The 24,789-nt window shown below is 41.6% G+C and overlaps 2 protein-coding genes across 4 annotated transcripts in view; one reads left to right on the forward strand and one right to left on the reverse strand.

Moving 5' to 3' along the window:
* The window catches only part of cacna2d4a (calcium channel, voltage-dependent, alpha 2/delta subunit 4a), a 79,998-nt gene that overhangs the window by 26,154 nt on the left and 29,055 nt on the right, over nucleotides 1–24,789 (forward strand). The window lies entirely within an intron of this gene.
* Nucleotides 990–23,682, reverse strand: lrtm2a (leucine-rich repeats and transmembrane domains 2a). The gene is made up of 7 exons (XM_046379303.1): nucleotides 23,194–23,682; nucleotides 16,306–16,497; nucleotides 5,498–5,724; nucleotides 4,785–4,910; nucleotides 4,182–4,270; nucleotides 3,419–3,576; nucleotides 990–2,214 (listed from the first exon to the last, which is right to left on the reverse strand). Exons 2-7 carry the CDS (start codon nucleotides 16,382–16,384, stop codon nucleotides 1,700–1,702), a joined length of 1,194 nt encoding a protein of 397 aa, XP_046235259.1. The 5' UTR covers nucleotides 16,385–16,497; nucleotides 23,194–23,682; the 3' UTR covers nucleotides 990–1,699.

The raw sequence follows: 24,789 nt of genomic DNA on the forward strand, positions 1-24,789 counted from the left end.
GGGAACAGGAAAGAAAGGAGGTGGAAGTCTGTAAGTAAGCGTGGAAAACTTTCCACAAATAGCACTAGATGGAAAGATGAATGGAGAGATAGGGGAGGGGGGGTAGCAGCGTCTTTTTGTTTAATCCCTTGTTCGTTATAATCCCTCTGGGCAAATCGTCCATTTTAGAAAGAAAGAGAGGGAAGGGAGGGAGAGAGAGGCCAGAGGGGATCTGATCTGATTAGGGAAATAAAGTGCAGGAGTCTGAAGTTTGTAGTCCTTAAATGAATTTCTGTAGTCCTTGCCAGGAGACAGGGTTCTCTGAGATAGAGCTTCTGTGCCATAGTAGCAAACATTCACCTTTGAGGGGTGAAATCAGTTCGAAAATGAGCTATGAACAAATATTTGCTTTGAAGCAAAGCCCGTGGTCTTTTAAATCTCAACAACGTCATTAAAATCATTGTGAATACTTTTTAAACCCGCCTAGAAGTCGTAGTCCAAGAAAATTAGTCTGACCGTTTTTTCACCATGATGCGGGCTTTTGATCTGTCCAGACACTCATCATAATTATTTAACAAGCATCCAGTGCACAAAATCCATACTTCATTCTGAGGAGAAGTGTCAGATACAGCAAATTCAAGTTAAAATGGTTTGTTCCCCATCAAACTGATTGATAGGATTCATTGTAGCATCCCATACACACCACCAGTATGTGACACCCAGAGGATGCTATTGGTCCAGAGAAGATCCAGAGAAAAAGAGATCCAGTGTGAGTAGGGGAGAACATCTAACCATGTGAAAGATCTGGCCATCCATGAATGATCATTTTGTCGATCCATTCTTAACGGGTCTCAAGAGACTCTGTGTTTGATTTCTTGTCAACATATTATCTGTAGCGTCAGTTTTCTCTCTGCAGCAGAGCACTAGATAATAAATAACATCTCTTTGTTCTCATCCACGTTTCTCACATTTACCCCCAATGTTTCCAGTCTCTGTTCCTTTGTGGGAACATCAGAGGGGCAGAAGGCCAGACAAGGGTGAAGGGATCTGGGCAGGGGTTCTGTTTTTTGTTTTTTTTTGTTTGTTTTTTCTGGAGGACAACTGCTGGCTTTGAATATGTTGAGGAGGAGAAAGATGCAAATAAATTGAGAGCTAGACACTGCCCAATACCACCAATTCTTCTCATCTTTGTGAATATTGGTCTAATCCACACCATCCCTGCTGTAAATCCCTGAAAATTCAATCTGGTTTTAGAAATACTGACTGACTGTACACCATGAGTGTCTTGCAACAGTTTAAATGATACGTTTCATGCTAGAGAGAGTACTAAATCATTTTTCTCTCAGCCAATGTAATGATAAATTCAGCAGCAGCCAAGAGCAGCAGTAGGTGGTTGGTAGGCGAGTTGGAGGGATGATTGGTAACAAATACTGCAGTGAGAATGCCTCCAAATGGAGGAGAAAATCAGGGAACAGATAAGGTATATGTGTGTTAGAGAGTGGGACAGAGAAAAGGAGGAGGTTAAAAATAGAAAGAGGCAGGAAGGAAGACAAAATGTGGGAGAAAGGTGTCAGATTGAGAGTCAGAGGGAGAAATACCATAAGTATCGATGAGCATAAAGCAAACTCTTCCATCTCTTTCCTCTTTGAGCCCTTTAAATTTTCACCCCTTCCAACCTTCACCCTTTGATGTGCCAACCCTCCCCCATCCCATCACTCTTCTAGGCCACAGAGGAGATCTGTTTTTCCTCCCTATCTTCCCCGTCTGCCTCTCCATCTCCCATCAATGGCTGCCTCTTCTTTAGCTCTCTCTGATACTTGGCCATCAGCGAAGCATAGATGCAGCCATAAGCCGCAGCTGCAACCATCATGATGCAAACGATGCCGCACACCACGCCGGCAATCACGACTGTGCCGATGGCGCGGCGTACGCTCACGGGTCGGTAGCGGGCACGGACGCAATCTGCCGGGGCCTCTCCACCTCCACCTCCCGTGTGTGAAGAGGAGTCATCACCAGTGTTGCTGTTGTCAGGAACTGGTGTTGCCCCACTGGGGCTGAGAGCGTTCCTGCTGCAGGGAGGAACGCCTCCTTGTCCAGAACGGGAACCCTCGCCTCCTCCTCCATTCTCATCTTCAAGTTGGAGGCAGTAGTTGAACATTTCCACTGGAACGCCACGAATGTCTCGCCCACGCAGGTCCTTTGGTAGCGTGCACTCCACCGCGTCCACCTTCCCCCCTGATGGAGAGAGAAAGAGTTGAAGAGACAGGGAGAGGTCATTTATAAAATGCCTTGTGCCTGTAAAGCACTACCAATTAACTGAGGAAGAGGAAAAGATGGAGAGGGGGGGTGGTTGAACCAACACTAGGATGAGTCATACATCACTTAACACACACAGAGTTTGCTGTGCCCTCTACACTAAGTTGGAGATAGCCTCGACTAAGCCCTTCCATAATTCACGAGATGACATGCCTAGCTTCAGCAGGGCTCAAGTGTATGTGTGGAAGAGAGCGAAATATCTGAGTCACTAATTCCCACATGTGGAGGGAGGGTGGGGGATCTACTGTGTTGTCATCACATGCTGCATTTGACTCCACACATAGTATTCGTCAGGAGGCCGTGTGTTAGAAAGACATTGATCCACGCCCTCAGATTCGTAGAGCAACAGAGACGATGAGATAAAGGAGGAGGATAACAGAAAGGCGGAATTAAGAAAGTGGTATTTAGCCCCAAATGCTTTTATCTCAGTGTGTGACAAAATCCTCTCTGCAAACAGAACTTGCTCTCCAGATATCTCTAGATATCTCAGCTGTGTGCACTTGAAGTGGTTTGGAGGAGAGAAGTCAACACAGGCTGCTGTCACCAAACATTCCACACTTGTTCGGTGCTTTGTCTTACTTTCTGTAACACATATCGTGCATCATCTACTATTTTAACAGCTACTGTCATGCTTTCATGTTCAACTACGAAATGTCCCCTTGTAATTTTCTCTGCTGCTCTGATGATTATTAAATTATCATGTCTGCCGTGTGTCTGTACTGAACTGAGCTGCAGAGTAGAGCCCAGGAAAGCAGAAAAAAAAGCAGAATGAAATGAAGGGGAGAATGGAGCAGAAAAGAGAAGAGATGCTTCATTAGCGGGGCAGCTGAGGCCTGAGGCGCTGAGGTGAATGTAGATTTTTACACATGAAGAGAGAGCGGAGAGCAGCTGTGGTTATCTGATGTATTAACAGCCTGCACAGACACGTGGATAACACACACAGTACACACAATGAGCACAGTGATGTGCGTTCACACACAGATGCACTTATGTTATGACGCTAGAAGCACAGGCATTCACAAGCACCTAGCTATCTTAGAGACGGACTCACATTCTCTAGTTTTGGCCCACTACTTCCTCCTTCACCCTTTCAAAGCACCTCTAACATAACTCAAACATCTACCTCGGTACAGCAGCCACTCCATCCAGTGTTTGAAATCGCGGAGGTTGCAGTCACATTCCCATGGGTTGTGTCCCAGTTCCAGGTGTTGTAGGTTGGCAAGTGGCTCAAATGCTGCCCTTTCCAATCCATGAAGCCTGTTACCCGCGAGAGACAGCCACCTAAGAAATAATTCAAATTAAAGTCATTTATCATTTACAAAAGACAAGAATTTACCCTTGTGGCACTGATTTAAAGAGGTAACCACCGCATGTGCTGTACTATCATGACAGGACAATAATTCATAATTATTCTACATTGAATTTCATTGTAATTGTATGTTGATGATATGCTCATATTGTGTTATTATTTTTGCAAAATTCCATCGAGATTAATGATTCGCAGCAAAAGTTCAATCAAGAACATTAATGAATGCATTTCCCATATCGTAAGATTCTGCACTGTATGCTGATGTTGCAGGAACATTCTAATTAAAATCAGTATTGATATATGGATTTTAGCCAAATCACCCTGGACGTACCACTTCTGCTACTGGGTCTGTGTCAGTTAATTAGTTCTGTCCACTTCTATCTACTATTTCTGACACAATCATTCTGTCTAACAGGAATATTGTCAGGGCACTTACCCCTAATCTCTGACCTCCTCACTGATCATTCCTCACTAGTAACATTCATAAAGTGCTCAATGTGATCTTGCTCTGTCTGGTGGTCTGTAGGAACACATTTATTCAAACACATCAGTGAACACAGTGTGTGTTAAGGTCGACCTGAGGCTCTGCAGCTCATCCAGTAGTCCCAGAGGAACAGAGGACAGTCCATTCAGAGAGAGATCAAGGCTGTGGAGACCCCCCAAACCCTGTAGAAACATCAAAAGAAGCTCTTTGTTCATCATCTTTGCTCATACACTACGGTACACTATGATACACTTCTCTCAAAATTCATATTGTTATTATTAGCTTCTTTCCCTGCTGCCAAGAGGCACAACTAACATCACTTGATGGGCTAATCTTGTTTAAGTTTAGGGCCCCAAGTGCAGTCATGGAGCTACAAGCTTATCCTGCAAACTGCTTTGGTTCAGATAAAAGTGGATCAAAGTTTTTAAGCAAATGCTTAAAACCAAAGTCTTGTATATCTGCTCAGGTTGGCTACACTTGTAAATAGGGCCCATAGAACAGTGTATCAGTGGTGCTATGATTTGTAGCATTTTGGTGGATGGACTGATCTGATTGTATATCTCACATAGGACATGACAGTCAGGACATGAGAGTCTCTGTCATGTACAAAAGAGGGGTCTTTAAAGGATCTGCTATACTTTATTGCTGTGTAGTAGACTGTACCAGGTATGATGTTGTATAATCCACAGTGCCTACCTGGAAGAGTTCTCTGTCCATTACTGTCAGAGAGTTGTTGTGCAGAGTTAGTCTTGTAAGGTTGGACATGTCTCTGAATAATCCAGCTGGTAAATTATCCAGGTAGTTATTAGAGAGATCCAGCTCCTGAAATTTTACATACAGAAACATTTGCATGTTAGACACTTAATCGATGCTCTTATTAAAATTATCTTGAAATGGAAAGTAAGCAAATAAATAAGTTTAAAAAACTCTCAAGTTAACAGATTTTATTGCTCATTAAGTGTTGACAGTGAAGGGGCCCCATCTACTATGCCTGATAAGTAACACTACTGTCTGTATGTCTGTTATTAGTATTTAAGAGTGGAAGCAAACAGCAGCCAGAGGTTTTAAATAATGAGGTTGTATTTATCCAGCGTTTTTGGCAGTTGCAGTAACTACCCATTATTTGTCGCTTATATTCTAAACACCAACTTTGTTATGCTTTGCACACAATATGCTAATGTGAGCAGCCCTGCAAAGTCTTGAAAATGTCAACTTTTCTTAGCTTTTCAGACTTACAGCAGAGGTTGTCTATAGTTTGCTAAATATGAGACTCTCCATGCAGTATCACTTATTGCCCTGAGGGAAATTCAGTGTGCAGTGTCAGCGAAGAATACAAACACCACTTTAAACAACAACATAACAATGCATACAACAACTTTAACTGCAGTACTAAACAATGGGATACCAACCTCTAGAGAGGAGAGGTTAGCGAAGGCCGAGGCCCCCAGTGAGGCAAGCTTGTTGTTGGCTAGCAGGAGGGAGCGACTCCCTGGAGGCAGGAGGTGAAGGGGAGGCAGGGATGAGAGACCCCGGCCCCCGCAGTCCACCAGGCCATCTGAGTAGCACAGACAAGGAGGAGGGCAGGAGGAGGCTACCGGCAGCAGTGCTGCCAGGAGGCAGAGGACACAGAGGAAGACTTGAGGATAAGAAAAAGGAGGAAAGAAAAAAAACGAATATTCATTTTAGCCAATTATCATAACAGTGTGGAAATAAATCAGAAGAACTGCAGAGAAAGTTAGATGCATAAGGAATTAATTCAAAGTTGAATTATGATCAGAGAGATCAATCAGTTTGTCATTTGCACTGTTACTAAGGCGACTTAGCTGTCTGTGAAATTCTCAGTCATTTGGTCAGTTTATTGCAATACATTTTCCTAGGTGTAAGGGGGGTGGGTGGGGGCAGAAACTGAAATACTAAGCAAGGGACGACAGCACAACACTCAAGCCTAATGAAATACCTTCCTATGCCAGAGGCAATTTTGATATGCTAATCACAAAACCATATCCTCCAAAATACAAGCTGTACTTATGTGTTTTGTATTTATGAGTGAGTGCCTGGCTGGCTTTGTCCCTTTCTTTGTCTTTCTCACAGCAGTGTGAGTAACACTCAAGAGTTGTATTAAACAGAATTCTCTCTGTTTTATTTCATTTTCAACTCATTGTTTTCCAGGTGACTATAGTCATTTCATCATTTCAACTCATTATCTCTGTTTCTTTCTGTTTTCCTCTTTTATTCTTTTTTTTTGGCTGCCTGTATTCTCCTGTTTCTAGACAACACTTCATCTTTCATTTTTTTCCTCATATTTTCCTTCCTTTGTGCATTTATTTACAACCATCAGTTCAAGCCAGTTCATTTACTGCTTTTCATACTTATTTGTTTCTCTGCCTGTCTGTCTGCCTTCTGCCTCTGTCTGTCTGCCTTCTGCCTCTGTCTCCACTCCGCTGAAATTCTCTCTGTCCCACATGAGTCTCTTTATCTTTCTCATTCTCTTTGACTTGGAGTCTCTCAGCACTGCTTTGTATTCCCTCAGTGTCTTGTTACAGTGGCTGACTTTGTTTCTACCCAGTGGCTTATCAGCACGACTTATGCTTTATCTCTGTGTATGTCTGTGCATGTGTGTGCGTCTGTGTGTGTGGGCATACTGTATGCTTGTGTGTGTTAAGCTCCAGCAAATCATGATATTAAGAAAACTACTCTGTCTAAACTCCAGACACAGACACAGCACTTTTTACTTCCTGACAAGACACTTTGCTTTACCAGCAGATTTCATCACTTGCATCATTTGCATATTATTAACATCTATTTCACAGCGTGCCGTTGCCTTTTGTCACACCATGTCTCACCCAGTCCCTGTTGTTGTCGTATTTTCTCTCTCTCTCTCTCTCTCTCTCTTAGTCCATCTGTTTTACTCTAAATTTGCTTTCTTTCTCATTTTCTCTCCCCTTGCTCTTGCTCACATTCAGGAATTAATTCCCTTTCACCACACATATTGGTCGTCTGGCACTGAATGTGATGAAACTCTGTGAAACAGCCCTTTACTGTCCAGTTGCCATTGTGATATGTTAAAAAAAAAAACAAAACAAAACAAGGTGATGTGTATCTGAAGATGTGAGTGATTGCGTAATGAAAGTCTTATCATTCTTCTAAAATAACTTGACTTGCCTCGGGCCTCTGTATCTCATCACTGATATAATATGAAGTGTGAAATAGTGCCGTGAGAAGAAAAGTTGAGCGGACGTGTTATTATATATCCCATTAAGATCATATTTTATTCCCTTTAAACTGGTCATAAATAGACTTTCAGAGAGAACAGAATGTTCAGGATTTGCAGTTTCATCCCTGGATAGACAGTGGAAAACTGTCTGTTGAGTCAAATTATTGGTAATACATTCACAACGCAAAGAAGGGCTGAATGGTTAGGGAAAAATATGTCAACCAATGTCTTTGTGGTCATCAAAGTATTTCAAATGCTTATTGAGAACTTGTATTGTTTATGCTTAACATTATTAAGTTTTCTAAAGAATATTTCACCAATCTAATCTTAAATTAGAGGTATGTGGTTAACCACATAACCTAACCCCGGTTAGCCACAGCTGTAGCAGCCAGGCACATGTGAGGTTTGTCCTCACATGTAAATTTTCCATGCTTAATAGAAACTTTATGACAGCACATAGCACCTTGTTGGAACCTCTGGAAACTACATTGTGTAGCTCTGAGTACATAGTGACAACACTGAGACAGTTTTTACCTGGCAGACAGATTGTGACCTCCCTCAAACAGGACAGTGCTTCATTTTGTATTCTGAACCAGAGAGGTTCAGAATGTAAAGACTGTGGCCTTGACTGAAATATTAGTGTGTATGATTTCTCTCGTTCTTTATGTTCTGTATCCTCTCTGCCCCATCCTATATAATCCCAATCTCTGGGAAACTGATCTCCACTTCAAAAATGGATGAAAGTAAAGATTTCGAAGTATCCTTAAGCATCCATTGTCCTCTCACTTTGTAGTTGAAATGCTTCAAAGGGCCAGTCTTTCGCTGGAGCAGCTCAGTTGGAGTCTAGAAAGATTTTGCAGTGCAGTGGCTGTGAATTTTCCATAGCAGGTTTGAAAAGGTACAGGAGTGCCAAAGATATGTGAGGACAATGTAGCTCAGAGGTAGAAGCACTGTTACACGACTGAAAGAGAGTGAAAGAGAGCCAACCTGAAAGAAATTGTGTTTATTTTTCTGCTTCTCCTTCATATCATGTATTTGAAATTGGGGTCATCTTTGCGGACCATTCATCTCTCACAGCCTGAGATATGGGCTTTATTTTGCAGAATTATTCTCTTTTCTCCCCTCATACATCCTTTCCTTTCTCCACAACCCCTCTCCTCTGTCCTCTCTTCTCCTTCTCTTACTCTACACTGAAACTACCCCCCACCCCCCTCCCACCTTCCCTCTGTGCTGAAGTCGATCTTCCAACATTTATGAGTGGTTTTAGCTGCTCTCGTGGAGTAGGTGGTTGTTGTTTTGGCTTATTTTAGCTGCTCCAAATCCTCTCTGCTGTAGCGCTCCATGCAGCCAAACCAGAAGGAAAACATTCAGCCACAGTCGGAAGAAGATAGGGAGATTCAGTCCAAATAAGTTTAAGTGGTTCTGTGCAGTTTAATTCAGTCCAAACAGACTTCAGACTGAATCTTTTATAAGAATCCCCAAACACATGCTGTAAAAGTGCTGACATTTTTGGCAAATGTAGGCTGGCAGTGCTCTTAGCGATGGGAAGCAGACTAAGACAAGGCATTAAAATGCAACAAGATGTTCCTGTTTGATTGAAGCAAGACTTCTGAGGCAACTCTCAGAGCAGTATTGACTCCCAACACCCCCACCCACTTGTCAGAAGTGACACTTTAAAAAAAACAACTGTCCAAGTAGTCCAAGAATGAGCAATATTAATAACCAGCTGGCTTAGTAATATTTAATAAATCATTCAGATTCTTGCTGTCTCATGCTTCAGCCTATTTTGTTACTTTCAAAGTGCACATTAATCAAGTTAATGATGATTAAAGCTATTATTTAAATGTCTTTCTCTTATTGCCTGGATGGTGGATTGTTCTGGACTTTGCATGATTATTTGTATGTGAGCGTGTATGTGTTTTAGCAGTACTTTTTGCAGGAAGATGCAGGATTATAGCATATATTATTGGTACACAGACAAATCCACAAAAGCACGTATCCTCGTTAACTACTGTAAATGTGTCATTCATACCTTTCAGGTATCAAACCAAAACTAAAATTTAAAGGGTTTTTTTGTTCTATACACATAGTGATGTTTGACATTGTTTCCTAGGCAACACGGCTTGACAGCTCCATGGTCTCAGCTGTCTGTAAGTTTATATCCAGGGGCCCCTGGGTGACACTGGACCCAGCTATGATGTCATTGCCACCTCTGTCACTGAGCCCCGCTGCATGTTACCTGGGTCCAAGCTGTTTCCATTGCAGTCGACACACTCGCTGCTATCTTATTGATAGATGACCAGCTGTCCTAATTGCAACACACTCATTCGCCTGCATTTCTTAACTCGTTAATGTTTCACATGGTCCTTAGCAGGAGTCTGACCCAAATCTGTCCCGCTGCTGTAACAACACAGAGTTTTGACTCCTGTGGCTCCCAACACCAGGTACAACATTACAGTATGTTTTCATTTGCATGGAGATAACGACCCTTGAAAGTCCTCAGTGGGAATTTGAAAAAAAAAAAAATATATATATATATATATATATATGATGAGCAATTTTCTCTGTTTTCTGACTTTTTGTTGACTAAATGGGTCATTAAAGAAATGAATGTCTGACTCATTAGCAAGAAAATAATCCTTAGTTTTAACCCTCAATCAATATTCAAGATATTTGAATAGATCAACTTCTATTTTAACTAATTTATTTTAATGTATTTAAACAACCAAGAAAAAAAGCTAAACAAACAAAATTTAAAAAAAAAAATGTGCATCAACTGTGTGCCTTAAGAGACATGATGGATATATGATCATGCTTTAACCTGTTTGAGTAGTGGAGACAGTTATGAGCAGAGAGTCATTTTTCATGTGTGATTTGTTATCTCCCGTCTATATTATCTCAACACAGTGTGTACAGTGCCCTTCCACAGCAACAGCATCTGTGTAATTTGTCAGAGGCCGTTCCAGCACATGTCTGATCGCCACTGTAACCTGAGACCTCATTTAGTCAGCAGATGGAAAATAGCCAGCCTGGGTGTGTGTGTGTGTGTGTGTGTGTGTGTGTGTGTGTGTGCGTGCCTGCCTGCCTTGAATGTTTATGTGTGTTTGAATCCGTGTATAGACCATCTCACTATATAAGTGGTCTTTCTGTCTAAAGCTCAGGGTAGGATAAAACATGTTAATATCAAGGTCCCAGCAGGATGACCATATTATTTCAACACTGACAAGGTAACGCTGTGTTACTGTGGCAACCAGGTGCTGCAAAAGACATTCAAAATAAAAGAGGAGGCATAGGCAGAGAAGTTTGTGGTTCACATCCAATGTCTTCATTTAACCCACATTATCTCTTTTCTTTTGCGCATGCAGCCTTTCTACCTGACTCTCAGACACAACCGTGTTCACACACAGGAAGTCATAGTCACACACACACAGCCGCTGAGGATAAGCAGGAGCAGGATGGAGGGGTTTAGGCTGTACTCCTGCTGACAGTGTGATGAGGAGAGAGGAAATTGTGGTCCAAAAAATGTTGTTTTTTATGCTTTCTTAGCCCCTGTTGGATTATTTCCTATGGGATTTGTCTCTCACTCATTTTCCACTTCTCTCCCACCTACTCCCTCTCACTCTCTCTCTCTCTCTCTCCCTCTCTCTTTCACGCACACTCACCCTGTCTCTCTCCATCTCCTCCATCCATTTCTCCCATGATGAATTCTGCATCGGTAAGACAGAATTGTTATTTTGACTTGGAGGGGTGAATGGCTAATGCGTATGCTGATCTGCCTCTTTAATTCATTCTATCTGTATCAGTTTCTAGTGACACACACGCATGCACACCCAAACACGTGGCTCATGAGGAAAATATGACATGCAATTGTGACAGTGGCTATCAATTAGTAAGAGGGCCAGGTTAGACAAAGGGAGGGAGAGAGATAAAGGGACAGGAACAAAGTGCAAAGAAGTGACGGAACACAAACTAGAAGTGAAATGTAATTTGAGGCCACATTCAGCAGTTCCAGTTTTAGCTGTAACACCATCTCTTTGATGGATGTAGTATTGCTTTCTACTGACCGCTCATCTGGGCCTCAGTCCAAGGATGAATACAATCAGAATTTGGAGAGAAAATGAAGGACACTTGGCTTTTGGTGTCACATCCGCATCAGTGTGACTAGAATAGAATAGGTTCTGCCTTGGATGCGTTACTGGTCGTAATGTGTGCCCACTCATTCCTTAGTAGGGATGGATGGACAGATGGTATTGATCCAGAGCATGTGCACACACATACAAATGCATACCATGTATGAGAGACTGTTATCTATGGATTTAATGTCATTGTTTTTATTTCTTAGTTGGTTATTGTGTTGTTTTACTTGCTGTAAGTCACTTTTTTATTTATAGGTAGATAAACAGAGCTGAAGTAGTACCTCTAATCCTAATATTAGACGTGTTTGTACCGTCCCTGAGCTCTCTTGTCTTTCTAATTGGATGCCCTTTTCATGGTTTGTGAGGTATTCATAAGACAAAATGAGCACATCTTAAATCCAGGACCATTAGCAGCCATTTTCTATGATTACTTGGTGAGCAAAGGACTATTTATTCCCAGGAATGGGCCTTGCTGTGATCATCATAGCTCATCAGCCTCATGCTGAAGTCATACTGGACTTGCTTTGAGTGTAATACTGGATCAGTGTCCATAAGGAAGGGCTGAACTGGAGTGGCGCTGTTTGTGGTGCAGAGGATTATCCAGATTTGTCCCTGCCAGTGTCCTTTGAAAGTGGGCCAGTATCGTTTATTTATGTGTTTCATCTGGCACATTCCCACAGTACCTGCATCCAGCTAAACTGTGGTCAAAAGAAGAGGGAAAGTAAACCTGGTATACTGTGCTTGCAGGCATACCGTATGTGTGTGTGGTTTCTGGTTTCTGCATGTACCGTGGACCGCTTGCGCTATTTCAAGGTCACCTCAGCAGTTGAAATCTTCTAATTCCTACATGACATTGGTAGCCAAGCTGAGGTTAAGTCACCACAACAGCAAGCTATGCTTTAATAACAAATCACAAGCCATTAAGGAGGTCAGAGGTCAAAGCCACACTGCCATGACAGAAGAGAATATGTCTATTTTCTTAAAAAAATCAAGACTATAAATCGCTGTGGGGGGAGTAAAAATATACAGTTCAGAATGGTCAAGTTGTCTTTCAGTAGATAAACTTGTTTGTTTCAAAGGTGGCTCTTCATGAATTTAATTTGCGGACCTGTACACCTACTTCCCTAACTATCAATTACATTAAAATAGCTATTACATAGTTGAATTTGCCAGATGCTTTGGATAGTTTGCCCACAAGCTGTCATTCTACTATTTATTTAACTCCATGTCTCATATAACACTATGTGAAGGGATCAGGCTCTCCTCCAAATGTAATGCTACACACACACACACACACACACACACACACACACACTGACACTCACATAAATACACAGACATTTTTGGGGTTCATGCCAAACCCAACATCCCAGCAGGGTTGATAAGTTGAAAAGTGCCACCTGCTGTAAACCACCCAGTGTTGAATCTGGTTTGTTGGTACCTTCTCACAGCTGTAAATGTCTTTAAAGATCTCAAAATATCTTGTTGAGCAGAAAATGTTTCCAGTCGGCTCAACAACCCAACAGCTGCTTCAGGCAAACGAGAAGCTAGTTTTGACTGTCTCACAGTCAGTTTGGCTCCACTTTGGCTCTGTTCCAACTGTTATGCTACTGCCTTAGTCACTGCATAGTATTACAGCTGTACTCCAAGCATAATGCTGCAATCTTAGTCACTGTATTATGGCTCTGTCCCAGGCCAGATGTTTTAACCTCAGTCAGTGTATTAGGTCTGCATCCCCCCCCCCCCCCCCCCCCCCCACACACACACACACACTTTCTCTGTCACTGTTTTGATTAGAAGCTATGTGGCCAGTTAATCTGCCGGCTTTGTTTGGGACTGCAACGAGGTGCATAAACACATGCACACACAGTGCGATCAGATAAGCTACAGTGTGTGTTAATGTGTGTGTGAATAAGAATGAATTCATGCCTGTTTGTGTGCAAATGTGTGTGTGTGTTGTGTCAAATGAGACAGTCTGCTGGGATCGTGGAGGCCTAGAGGCACCATATGGTCTCTGTGTCACTCATAGACCTCTCTGTTCTCCTCTATCATCTCTCCTCCTGCATCCTTTCTTTTTCCTCACTGTCTTCTCTCTTTCACGATGCTTCTTTGATCTCCCCCCCCCCCCCCCCCAACTGTATCCATCTTTTTTTTCCACTTACTTTGTCTCACTCTTTCTGTCACTCACATTTTATATTCTCCTCCTCTAGCCTGCACTCCTTTTAAGCTTTTATTACCTTTTTTCTGTGGCGTTCTCTGTCTCTCACAAGTTTTTTTTAACTCTTCCACATCTGATTTTTGGTACCACTTTTATGCATTTTGTAAAGGTTATAAACTAATATTTTAAGGGTTGCTACAATATTTACTTATGCTTTATAGATCACTTTTCATGCTTGTGTTTATCCTCCAGTAGCACACCTGTCTTTTTACCTATTTAATTCACCAGGAAATTCTAAACAACTTCCTGACATGTTAAACTGCAGATTCTTATGGGAAATGAAAGCATCAAATATTGGATTGTCAATATCATAAGTGCATTATTCCCAAACCGAAAGGATAAACACCATCCAGAGAGTAGATTTTCACAAACTGACGTTACCAAAATTGTTAGTATTTGTGGCCTCGAAATGACTTGTAAACCACTGATAAAGCTAATGAACCTTTTTATACAGGATGACTCACAGTTCAGAGTTTTTTTTAAGTCAGTATTTTTATTTCTTCTCTCTCTCTCTTTCTTCCTTGCCCATGTCCTTTCAAGAGAGAATGGGCATTTTTCTCTGATTATAAAACCATCCCCTAATTATAAAACCTTGTGACTAATTTAGGTGTTGTTAGAAATGAATAAATTATGCAATTAACTGTGATGGAAATGCATTTATTGATCGTTTGCCACAAAAAAAAAAAAAAATACATTTTAGCCATGACGGTTTAAAATTGGCTTTTAAAACACCTATAAAGGATCCACCACGATCTTCCAGAAATGTCACATCAGTCTCTGTCTCATGTAGGTGTTTCTTAAGTGTTTCGTCACAGTTGTACTGTCATTAGGCGAGAATATGGCCACTCACAATCACTGACACTGATGGATGCTAAAACTTCTTGAAAGACTCTCTGTATTTTTCTTGTCTATCTGTTTTCTGTCACTCAGAGAGCTGGTGCTGATGAAAGTACACCTTTGAATTTTGCAGCACTGCAGAAGTTTGCACAGATAGATAATTGATGGAAACACAGATGTGTCCTCTCTGTCTGTGAAACTCCATTTCTAATTTAACCTCTTCGGCATTATAAGAAAACACATGCTGGTGAGTCGAACTCTGTCATCTACACGGACATATTTGTTAGCTCTGGTTTTAGGAGCTGTTCCTACTCTTAGTATATGTATCTTCCAGTGCGCTTCGCAGAACAAACAGTGAAAAACCAAATTAGAAAAGAGGAGAAAACACCTATTATAAAAATGCTTGACGGTATTGATAATGCACTTCTGTGTCAACAGAGAATATTGAATTGAACTGAGAGACTTTGGCAGTATCGTGTCGCATTCATGCCAAGAACGTAATAGCATGGAAGACATGCTGAGAATGAAGGAGAACATTTTTAATGACTGATGGAGAATAATTTTGATTCATATTCCTTTAGCAATAACTTTAATGCAATATTTATGACATAATGCTTAATGAAATACGCCGAGAAAGGGAAACTGAGACAGATAATGCAGTTATATTGAACAGAATGTAATGCAGAGATGGTTGAGAGGATGAGGAAAAGGTAGACGACAGGTGAAGAGAGAAAGGAAGAGATATGAGGTGGTGGGATTCAGTTGGAGGGAGGCTGAGGGGCCCAGAGGGAGGTATATCTATCGACTCAGAGGTGCTGTGTGGGTGTGCAGAGGTTCTGACAGATAGTGTTGCCCTGTTATTTAGTGTCCCTGGTGTTTCACAGCGGTTTGTGGGGGCGTTGTTGGCAGACACCTCTGAAAAAATAATACCTCTCCATCGGGAAGACAAAGATCCCCATTTTTATGGTCCCTTTATTTTTTTTGTAAAGGCATTTTTTTCCTGCAGCGATTGCAGGGTGTGTTCGTGTGTACACTCTTGTGTCATATTAAATGTATAACAAAAGAGAGAATGTGGAAAATAGCTTTCATGTTTGCCTATTAGCTGAAGAAGTGTCTGGAATCTCTTGGAGTAAGATCCAACCACTCCACTGTCTAAGCCACAGCACACACACACATGCACGCACGCAGCTGTCGTATCTGTTGCTATGCCACCCGACTTCTGATGGATTTTTGTTTTGACTGACTATACCCGTTGTATAAAATGGGGAAAGAGAGAGAAAGATTATGAGCTAAGAGAAACAGGGAAGCTGTCTGAAGGGAAGCAGAAGGTAAATGAGAGGAAGAGGGAGGAAGCGACAGGTGAAAAATGGGGAAGAAAGAGGAAGGGAGATGTGTGAAGAATGAGCGAGGGAAAGAGAAAAAAGAAAGGAGCGGAGAAGGGAAAAGAAAAGGATGCAAACAATGGATAGATACAGAAAGAAAGGAAAGGTAGACAAATAACCTGGAGCTCTCTTCCCCATCATTTCCTCCTCACACTTTTGTTTCTACAGGCTGCTGGCTGTATTAAACAGTAACGTGGCATTTCACTGGAGGACTTGGCTCGTGGCCACTGCATGCTCAATGTCCTTATCCTTTGTGTGTATGTGTGTGCATGCGTCTGGGCATGCTAACATTAGCAGCTGACAGACAGCGTTAGCTCTTTCATGTGTAGTTAGGAGTTCAATAGATGGAATAAGATAGAACTGGGTTGAGCAGGAGCAGAGCATCTTTTTTCTCGTAGTCTCTCCCATTTTTCTGTTTTAGCCGACTCACCAGGTCTGGCCAGGTGGTGGGTGGTAGATCCGGGCGGAGGCAGGCCAATGCCCCCAGGGGGGTGGATGTGGGGGGGCATGACACAGAGCTCTGCAGCCTTCCTCTGTCAGAGGGGCGGGGCAGTGGGGGCGTCAAGCCGCCATGCCTGCAGCTTCCACTGGGGCGGCGACTGTAAAAACCGCACCAAACTATCTGAGGACAGAGAAAAAAAAAGACAAGTGAGACACACAGATAGATAAAAGCATTAATCAAAAAGAACCCTATTTTTTTCCTTCACATATTTGCCAAGCTTAATAGCTCAGTCAATGTCACATCAATCTGATATTACACAGGGCTACACAAACTAACTTGCACATACACACATGCATACACATACCCAGGAGAAATGAAAGCTAAAGCAGCAGGACACTGTGTGTGTGACAAGGTCTCTTTGCATGCATTGTAAGTGTTTTTCCATGTCTGAGTGTACGTGTGTTTGCACCTATGCTTGCTTGTGTGCACACTGTATGTATGTGTGTGTGAGCTTCGCAACCTGCCCCCCGGTATTTCATAGGCATAAATAATAGATGTGTGTGTCTTTGACAGTTTACACAATTAGTTTGCCTTTTCCACAGACAGACCCCATACTGCTACTGTCTGGCACAGAGACTGACATAGAGAGAGAGAGACAAAGCAAGAATGACACAGGGTGAGAGAGAGGAGGATGAGACAAAGGAGAGATAGAGATGGAGAGAAAAGGTAGAGAGATGGATAAAGGAATGAGCTGGGAAATACAGAGACATATGGAGGGAACAAAAACAGCATCGAGTGAAAAGAATTAATAGGTAAGATATTGGAAAGAGACCATGTGTCTCTGTGATGTATGCCACACTACCCTTAAGCAAGGCAGCCAGGGGCAGGAGATGCTGCTGACGCTCTTTTAACTTGTCGCTAAATAAATAAAAGTAACACAGCTGCAGTGAAGCTCAGCTGAATCAGGTTTCTGCTGAGTAAACCCTGACAAACATGTCACCTTGATAGTACATTGCATACCTGAAATTCTAAGGTTTCCATGCATTATGGTGTCTAACTGATTCCATTAATTATATCTGCTCAGAAATCAATTACCATTTCCAGTAAAGGAGAGGATTCTGTTGTCTGTACTAATATGGTGGTAAGTATCAGTGGGATAGAAGGATCCATGGAAACATGTAGGCAAAAACTGCTTTTCCCTTGACAATAAAAAGCTAGAAAGAACAATGACCCACTCCGATTAAGCAGCGTAATGAAACATATCCCACATGCTTAGAAAAAGATGAGTCTTCCTGTCGCTGTTGAGTCATTACAGTGAAAATAGGTTTCTACAAGTGGGAAATTACCATGGGAGAAAGCTCTTTGGAACCTCAGTTCCACATGACTGATGCACGCCGTTGACTCCGTACCTCCTGGTCCAATCAGTGTAATTTTGAAAGTGCTAGAGTGCTGCTGTGAAATTTTCCCAAAGTATCATCAAAACCCAATCGGCAGTGTGTGAAATGTCACAGTAATCAGATTAGGCTGGCGTTCAATAGTTAGCTCTTTGTTGGAGAAAACTCAGAAACACAAATATGCTTTTTACTACTCTGTTTATTTTGCCATGAAGTTCAATGGAGGATTTGCACCTGTAGCGAAAATTAGCTTATTAGTTTATAGATTAGTCTAGATGAAGATAGACAACTCTCTATGCATACTGTCAGTCAGACAGCCAGACATTACAGCTGTGGTCACTTCCAGAAGTAACACTCATCAGAAGAATAATCAACTTTTATTGGCATTATATAAATTTTTACATACACTGAATTTTTCCTCTGATTCATATTCCTCTGTATTTCCTCTGAAAGTCTGGTCACAAGCCGCTTCTCCAACTGCTAGGCAACGGCTGCCCCCTGTTCAGAGTGACGGCACCGTATTTACAGCTGGTTATATATGAGTTAGTCTAAACCGGTGGCGAGGAGAAGAAGGAAGTGAGGGAAGAGGGGAAATACAAGACAGGGTAATGATGAGGAAAGGAGGTGTTGAAAAGTGACAGTGATGAAAGGATTAAAGGAAACTATAGGCGAGGCAGTAGATGCCAGAAGGGGAGGGGAGGTAAAAATAAGTGCCACAGAGACGACATTAAAATTCTCCTCCTCACCTCTGGAGTGTTTTGGTGTGTGTGTGTGTGTTGGTGTTTGTGCTTGCGTTTGTGTTGCGTATGTGTGCCCCCATGGTGCTATCTGTGTTATCATTATTGCTATTAGTACCTGCCAGACGCTGAACAAAATATAAAACACTTGTCTAATCTATGAGCTCTCGCCCCTGTTCTTTATGTAGCCTCTGCGGATTGTGCACACTCACTTCCTCTTCTCCTCTCCAACATTTCCTGCTCTATCTTCCTATCTTTTCTCTTTTATTATGACCTTCACCTTTCAGTATTTTCTATTCCCTCCTATCCCTCCTTCCCATCTCTGCAGTTCTCCCTCTCCCCCTGTGTCCCCTTTTCTCTCAATGACAAAGCAACACAGGCGTGTACCGAGGACATTCGGCAGATGGATTTTCCTGCGTGTGATTAAAGTCACATTAGCCAAGCTCTACTGGGAAATTTGAGTTGTTCTTTTTAAATGAGCACATGAGTTTTATTGGAAACATTCAGAAGATGAGAAATGCAATGAAGTCAAGGAATTTGGGAAGATTGCGCTCTCTGCTTCAAATGTATTATTTATTATAATTTATTTATTATTAATGACTTGTAGTATTTGAGATTTTTGCCATTTTTTTCCACACTGTGAATTATTTTACTCAAATACTGCATTTAAAAAACATTCTTCTTAATAAATGCCATTTTTCATAGTTGTTCATTAAATAACATATTTTCAATTTCAAACTGTGTGGAATCAAACTTTAATCCCTGTTTCCACTTTGGGACTGTATGTCTTGCCTTGGTTTGCAAAGCTGGCCATTTGTCCAATGATTCATGGCTTTGTGTGTGTTTATTTTGATTTATTTTGGGGAGGGAAACTGTTCTCACTCACTTGTTCCAAATGTCTTCATAGAAAATGCAGAACAAGTTTATAGCCGAAAATTGATTGTTTGCTAGCCTCTCTTTCACATCTCATTATTGATTGCTTGCTTCTCGTTGTTTTTTTCAATACATGCATGAAAGTGGATGAAAAGGAGGAAGGCAGAAATAACATTCAAGTCCTTTTAATGACGTGTTGCAGGTGTAGCAGAAGGTCACCTCTGCAGTCTCATGTCGCTGTTTGCCCAACAGTTCCCATCATGTTAAATGGGTGTCAGGCTATTCCGGGAAGGCTTTTTTTTACCAATGTGACCTGGACAAGGGGGCAGCCAGAATCCACACACGCACCCATGCACACATTTGTCCCCCACACGTGTAAATACTTGGGTGCCAAAGTGGCCTGCATGTAGGGGAATCAAGTAACACCTCCTCTCCTCTCTCTCTCTTCTCCTCTTTCCATCCTGTTTTTTCATTCTGTTTATTCAACTAGCTGTTTCTTGTCCACACTTAAGCCAGATTTATACTCTGCGGGGTATTGCAGAGGCCCAACGTGTATTTCCTCAAAAATTTAACAACACACCCACACCCTGGGGGTTCAGACAACAAGTAGAGACCACCAACTGTGGTTGGTCAGCTTGTGTTGCCTTTGTTTTCTCCTGCAGCTTTCATGATGCCAGTAGAGATTGTTGGTAGTGAAAAAGCAAGATGAAGAAAGACTCAGTAGTGCTTATTTTCATTCACTCTTGACAAATATATATTTTGTGATCTAGCAAATCCATATCTAGTTTGAGCATCCACACTTTCTTCAACAAAATGAATAATATAGATTATATTGTTGATTATGTGTCGTGCACATGTTTTAGTAATCTAATGCACCTATACAAATGTGTATTTTGCTTTTCCTAGTTCAAACCTGGCATGTCATCTGCTCATGTGAAAGAGAGTCTAAACAAGATAAATTCAGGTAATGAATGCACTGCAACTGGAAAATGCAACACAGCCATTTAGTGTTGGATTAAATAACAATAAATTCATCCTACACAGAAGACATCTACCACAGAGGAACCAAAACACAGTGACAGAAAGGCTTGAATCCTGCTGCACTTGGCACAGGAATGTGTGTGTGTGTGCGTGTGTGAACTTGCATACTGCTGTGTGTGCACATCTTTGCCTGATTTGCCCGCTTGAGCCAGTTTTTCAGAGTATTTCATCATTTTTGTGGCATACTTGGCTTGACTAATGGTTTTTAATCAATATGGATAAAATTCCTGTCCAATTTGCCACCAAATTGAAATCCATCTGCTACACACAAGAGGATGGCTATTCATGTGTGAAGGAAGGTGTATGTTTGTGTGTGTGTGTGTGTGTGTGTGTGGCTACTGGATGAGCGACATCACAGCTGTAAACACACAGCCGAGTCATTCACCTTCATCTCTACCCTTTGCTCCTACACGCACACACACGCGCACACACACACACAGTAGCATTTGGCAGTTGGTGCTTGATTCAAGCCTTGTTTAAGGTATCTATCAGTGTCAGATTAACTGACAAAACAAACCACATTATACAATAGAGAGGAAAAAGAAATTAAAAAGTCATTAGCTGAAAGGCTTGAGCACATACCTGCTGTTGTATGCTCATGTGTTTGCATGTGTGTGTTGCTAACAAAGGCAGAGACCGGCAGCCAAGCTCCCCGAAATCAATTTTTAATGGCTTTCTTACATAGGAGAGGGGAGAGATCGGGGCGACACAGCATACACACACACATACAGACACAAGCACACACACACACACCTGAGCACATGCCGAAAGCTTGACAAATAGACCCACATTTATGCTGACAGGCACGTGGTGCAAAAATATTTACAGCTATATAATTACATATTCATGTAGCTATGCAGGCACATACCATAAACACACATAAATGTTGTAAGAGTGTGTATGTGTCCAAAGACATGTGTTTTGTTCACGCATACATGTACACGTAAGCTTGGACACATGTGACATGTCACGTGCCATTCAGGTACTGCGATGGGACCATATGTTTTAAATTGATGATCAGAAGTGAGATGAGGTTGTATTTTTGTAAGTGAGGGTATAAACAACACACGAAAGATGTGCTTAAGTGGTAGAAATGGTCAGTTTCTGCTTGTACTGGCAACAAGATTTGGCAACTTCTGATATTTAGCTTTGGCATTTGATTTGCATACTGTGTTATTGTACATGTTTTAAGCTACTATCAGTGTGTTCATTTTTGTTCATGTCTATATTCAGCTTTCTGGTATAGTACCACACTCTCAATTAATTTATAGTAAAGTCGATTATTATTTGATCTTGACCCAACAATAATCCAGTGCTTTGGAGTAAATGAATTATATAGGTGATTTTAAGATATGTTTGCTTAAGCACATCAATCATATCCATAATACTCAGACATAACCAGTGTGTAGGAAATGATTTGATGAACAAATTTGTAAGAGTTGTCAGACTAAGATGCTATGCATATATTAAATAGAAATAATTATGGCGTCAGTGATTATTGTTATTTTCAGGTTTAGAGTGGATCTACATTACTTAGATGACATTTAGACAATTCCCATTAATTGTAAGATAATATAGAGAGGCACAAGAGTCTTGAGGATATTTGGGTGGAGTGTCTCACACCCACTGCATGATCCTTTAATCACAAGGTCTTGCAAGTCACTCATTGTTATGTTACACCTTTCTAAAACAAGGTTGGAGTGTTTTTCAAAAAAAACAAAAAACTACAGCACACCACATATTGAGCTTCAAACTAAGAATCATCTCCTCAAAAAGGAACAGATGAAGGTTTTCAAATTGTTTCAAATTATATAAGATATTGTGAGGGTGAGTCAAGCATGCAAGTAAGACAAGATGTAGATGTAAGACAAGACAAAAGTTAGCCAGATAAAACAAAATATTGCTGCAGTTTGTATTCACATTAAACTTACAGCAAATAGCTTTAGTTTAGACCAGTTAATTGTAATGTATAACAGAAGTCACTTTGTATATTATCATTATGATGAGAGTAATTTTGGCCAGACCTGCAGGTCACTTGAACCCTTGGGTTTAGAGACACTTTTTTTTAACATAAAAGTCCAGTACAAAATGAATGTAACAACATGCAAAAAGGAAACCTTTTTGAGACATAACGTATGGTGGGAAAGGCTGTGTATTATTTGCATTTTAAGTCAGCCAGGCAGAGCGAGATATAAAAACATTGATGCACATGTGTTGGCTTGGGTGCAGGAAGTGGCTGAATGCCCTATATTGTTCCCTCATATCATGTCTCATTAGCATGTGTTTAGACCAAACATTTTGCCATTTATGTCCTGCAGCATATGTTGTTATTTTCAAATATGAGAGCCATATCTTTACCGTGCATTGTTTGTTGTAAGGTCTTTTACACTTGTATCACTTGAATGGTTTACTGATGCTTGCTTTTGTCTATGTACTTCTTTCATGTTTAGCTGTAAAATAGAAATAACTAAGAATCATTTGTGCGTTGAGGCTCTCACTTTCTCTTTGTTTGCTCACCTCTGCAAGCTTTGCCCACAAAAAAAACGAAACAAAAAACAATTCAGTGAATCTGCACATTGTGTGTTTTGTGTGTAGCCATCAAAGACGCTCAGGGCTGACATTTTCAGCACCCACCTCCTCACAGCATGCACCTTTGGCCCCATCAAAAATGCCCATTTGAAAAAAGGCAAATCTGTCCCTGTCTGCAGTCTATTTTGTATAACATTTTAAAATTTTTAATTCCAGTCGCAAGATGAGATGAGCATTACCGTTGAAATGAAGTCTGTGTGTGACAGTGAGGAGAAGAGAACTAACACCACAAGCAGACTTACCTTTTGACCAAGTATCTCAGGCAGCACCTGCCTTATAGCTTTCTGCCATCAGCTATCCCCCCCAAAAAATATTTCCTAAAAATTAAAAAAGATCAAGAATCTCTCACAGGGTAAACAAAGAAGAAAAACAGTCACCCCGTCCGTTAAAGAAATCCATACATTTAAGATCCAAATGAAAAGTGTAAGAATAATCCTCCTTTCTGTATGGACACAATCCCCCCAGCTTCCCCTTCAACCCACCAATGAATTGTAAAAAAAAAAGGAGGGATTGTGTAGAAAAAAATGAGGGATTGTGGAAAAAAATGAGGTGAAGGGAGGCTTAGAGACACAAGAGGAGGGAAGAGAGGATAAGGTCCATAGAGGGGGAGAGGGATGGAGAGAGTTAATCCTTTTCTTCGGATCTTCAGATCTATTCCCTATATGAATGATACGTCCTGTTCGCTGGCTTGTGCGCTGCCGTGTGCGCTGCTGTGTGCGTCTGGGAGGCGTGAGTGTGTGTGAAAAAGAGAGAGACGGAGTGTGTGTGTGTGTGTGTGTGTGTGAGAGAGAGAGAGAGAGAGAGAGAAGGGGGGGGAGAGGCAGAGCAAGGGAGACAACGGCGTTGGGTTGCTGGCGTCATGCGCTAGCCCTTCTCTGTGTTGCTATGTTTGTGATTCCTGCACTTAGCACACGTTGGAGTGTGTGTGTGTGTGTGTTTATCTACACATGTACACTTGAGGGCTGTCTTTCCGGTGTGTCTTTGTGTATGTGTGTGTGTGCTTGTGCCTCCACCTCCCCTTCTTCTTTTTCCGTATGTTTGTGCAGTCGTGCATGTGGCAGTAGAATATGTGTGTGTGTGTGTGTGTGTGTGTGTCTTGTCAAATATAGTAACATTAGTGTATGCTGCCTCTGTCTGCCTGCAGCCCTCCCACTGTGACAGAGAGAGGATGAGGGAGGTGGAATACAGAGCGATGATACGGAAGAGTGAAAGCCGAGAGAGAGATAGATAGAAAAAGAGGGAGTGGGAGTCGGAGGTAGAGGAGCAGAGGATAGGGGAGGACAAGGGGGATGAAGAGAGAGATAGAGATAGAGAGGAAGGCAGGTGGAGAGAGAAAAAAGACAGAAGAGCTTAGTTGAAAAGAGATAAAGGTAGGAGGAAGGAGGAGCAAGAGGGAAGCAGAGGACAAGAAAGTATGGAGGTAGATGGAAGAGGAGAGACAGAAAGAAAGATACAGAAAAGAAAGCTATAGGAGCGAAGGGAGGGAGGAAGAGAGGGTAGGAGGGAGGGATCAGCTGATTTCAGTGGAGATGAGAATCTCCCTCTGCCACATGGGCTTTTCTCCTCCCCTCCGTTTTTTCCTTTTTTTCTCCTCACGTCTCCCTCGCTCGGCTTTCATTTTCATTCTGTTCCCTATGGGAGCTCTCGTAACGGCTGGCTGTGTGTGTGCGTGTGTGCACATATTATCGTATGTGCACACATGTTTTAGAGTGTGTGTGCTTGTCTTACTCTAAGTGTTGTGACCAGAATCAGTCCACATTCGGATACAAAAAGCTGGTTCTCCTCACAAGGTGAAACAGTACCTTTTAGGCCAAATATTTGCATTATGGTTAAGGTTT

This window comes from Scatophagus argus, chromosome 22 (genome assembly GCF_020382885.2).
Source record: "Scatophagus argus isolate fScaArg1 chromosome 22, fScaArg1.pri, whole genome shotgun sequence".
In the NCBI taxonomy this organism is placed as follows: Eukaryota; Metazoa; Chordata; class Actinopteri; family Scatophagidae; genus Scatophagus; species Scatophagus argus.

What these genes read in the sequence shown, in the direction of transcription:
- lrtm2a (XM_046379303.1), bottom strand. Translation starts at nt 16,384, where the DNA reads ATGCCCCCCCACATCCACCCCCCTGGGGGCATTGGCCTGCCTCCGCCC. An exon ending in CCACCACCTGGCCAGACCTG is followed by an intron (nt 5,725 to 16,305) that starts GTGAGTCGGCTA and finishes CTTATCCTCAAG; the next exon opens with TCTTCCTCTGTGTCCTCTGC. An exon ending in GGAGTGGCTGCTGTACCGAG is followed by an intron (nt 2,215 to 3,418) that starts GTAGATGTTTGA and finishes TCTCTCCATCAG; the next exon opens with GGGGGAAGGTGGACGCGGTG.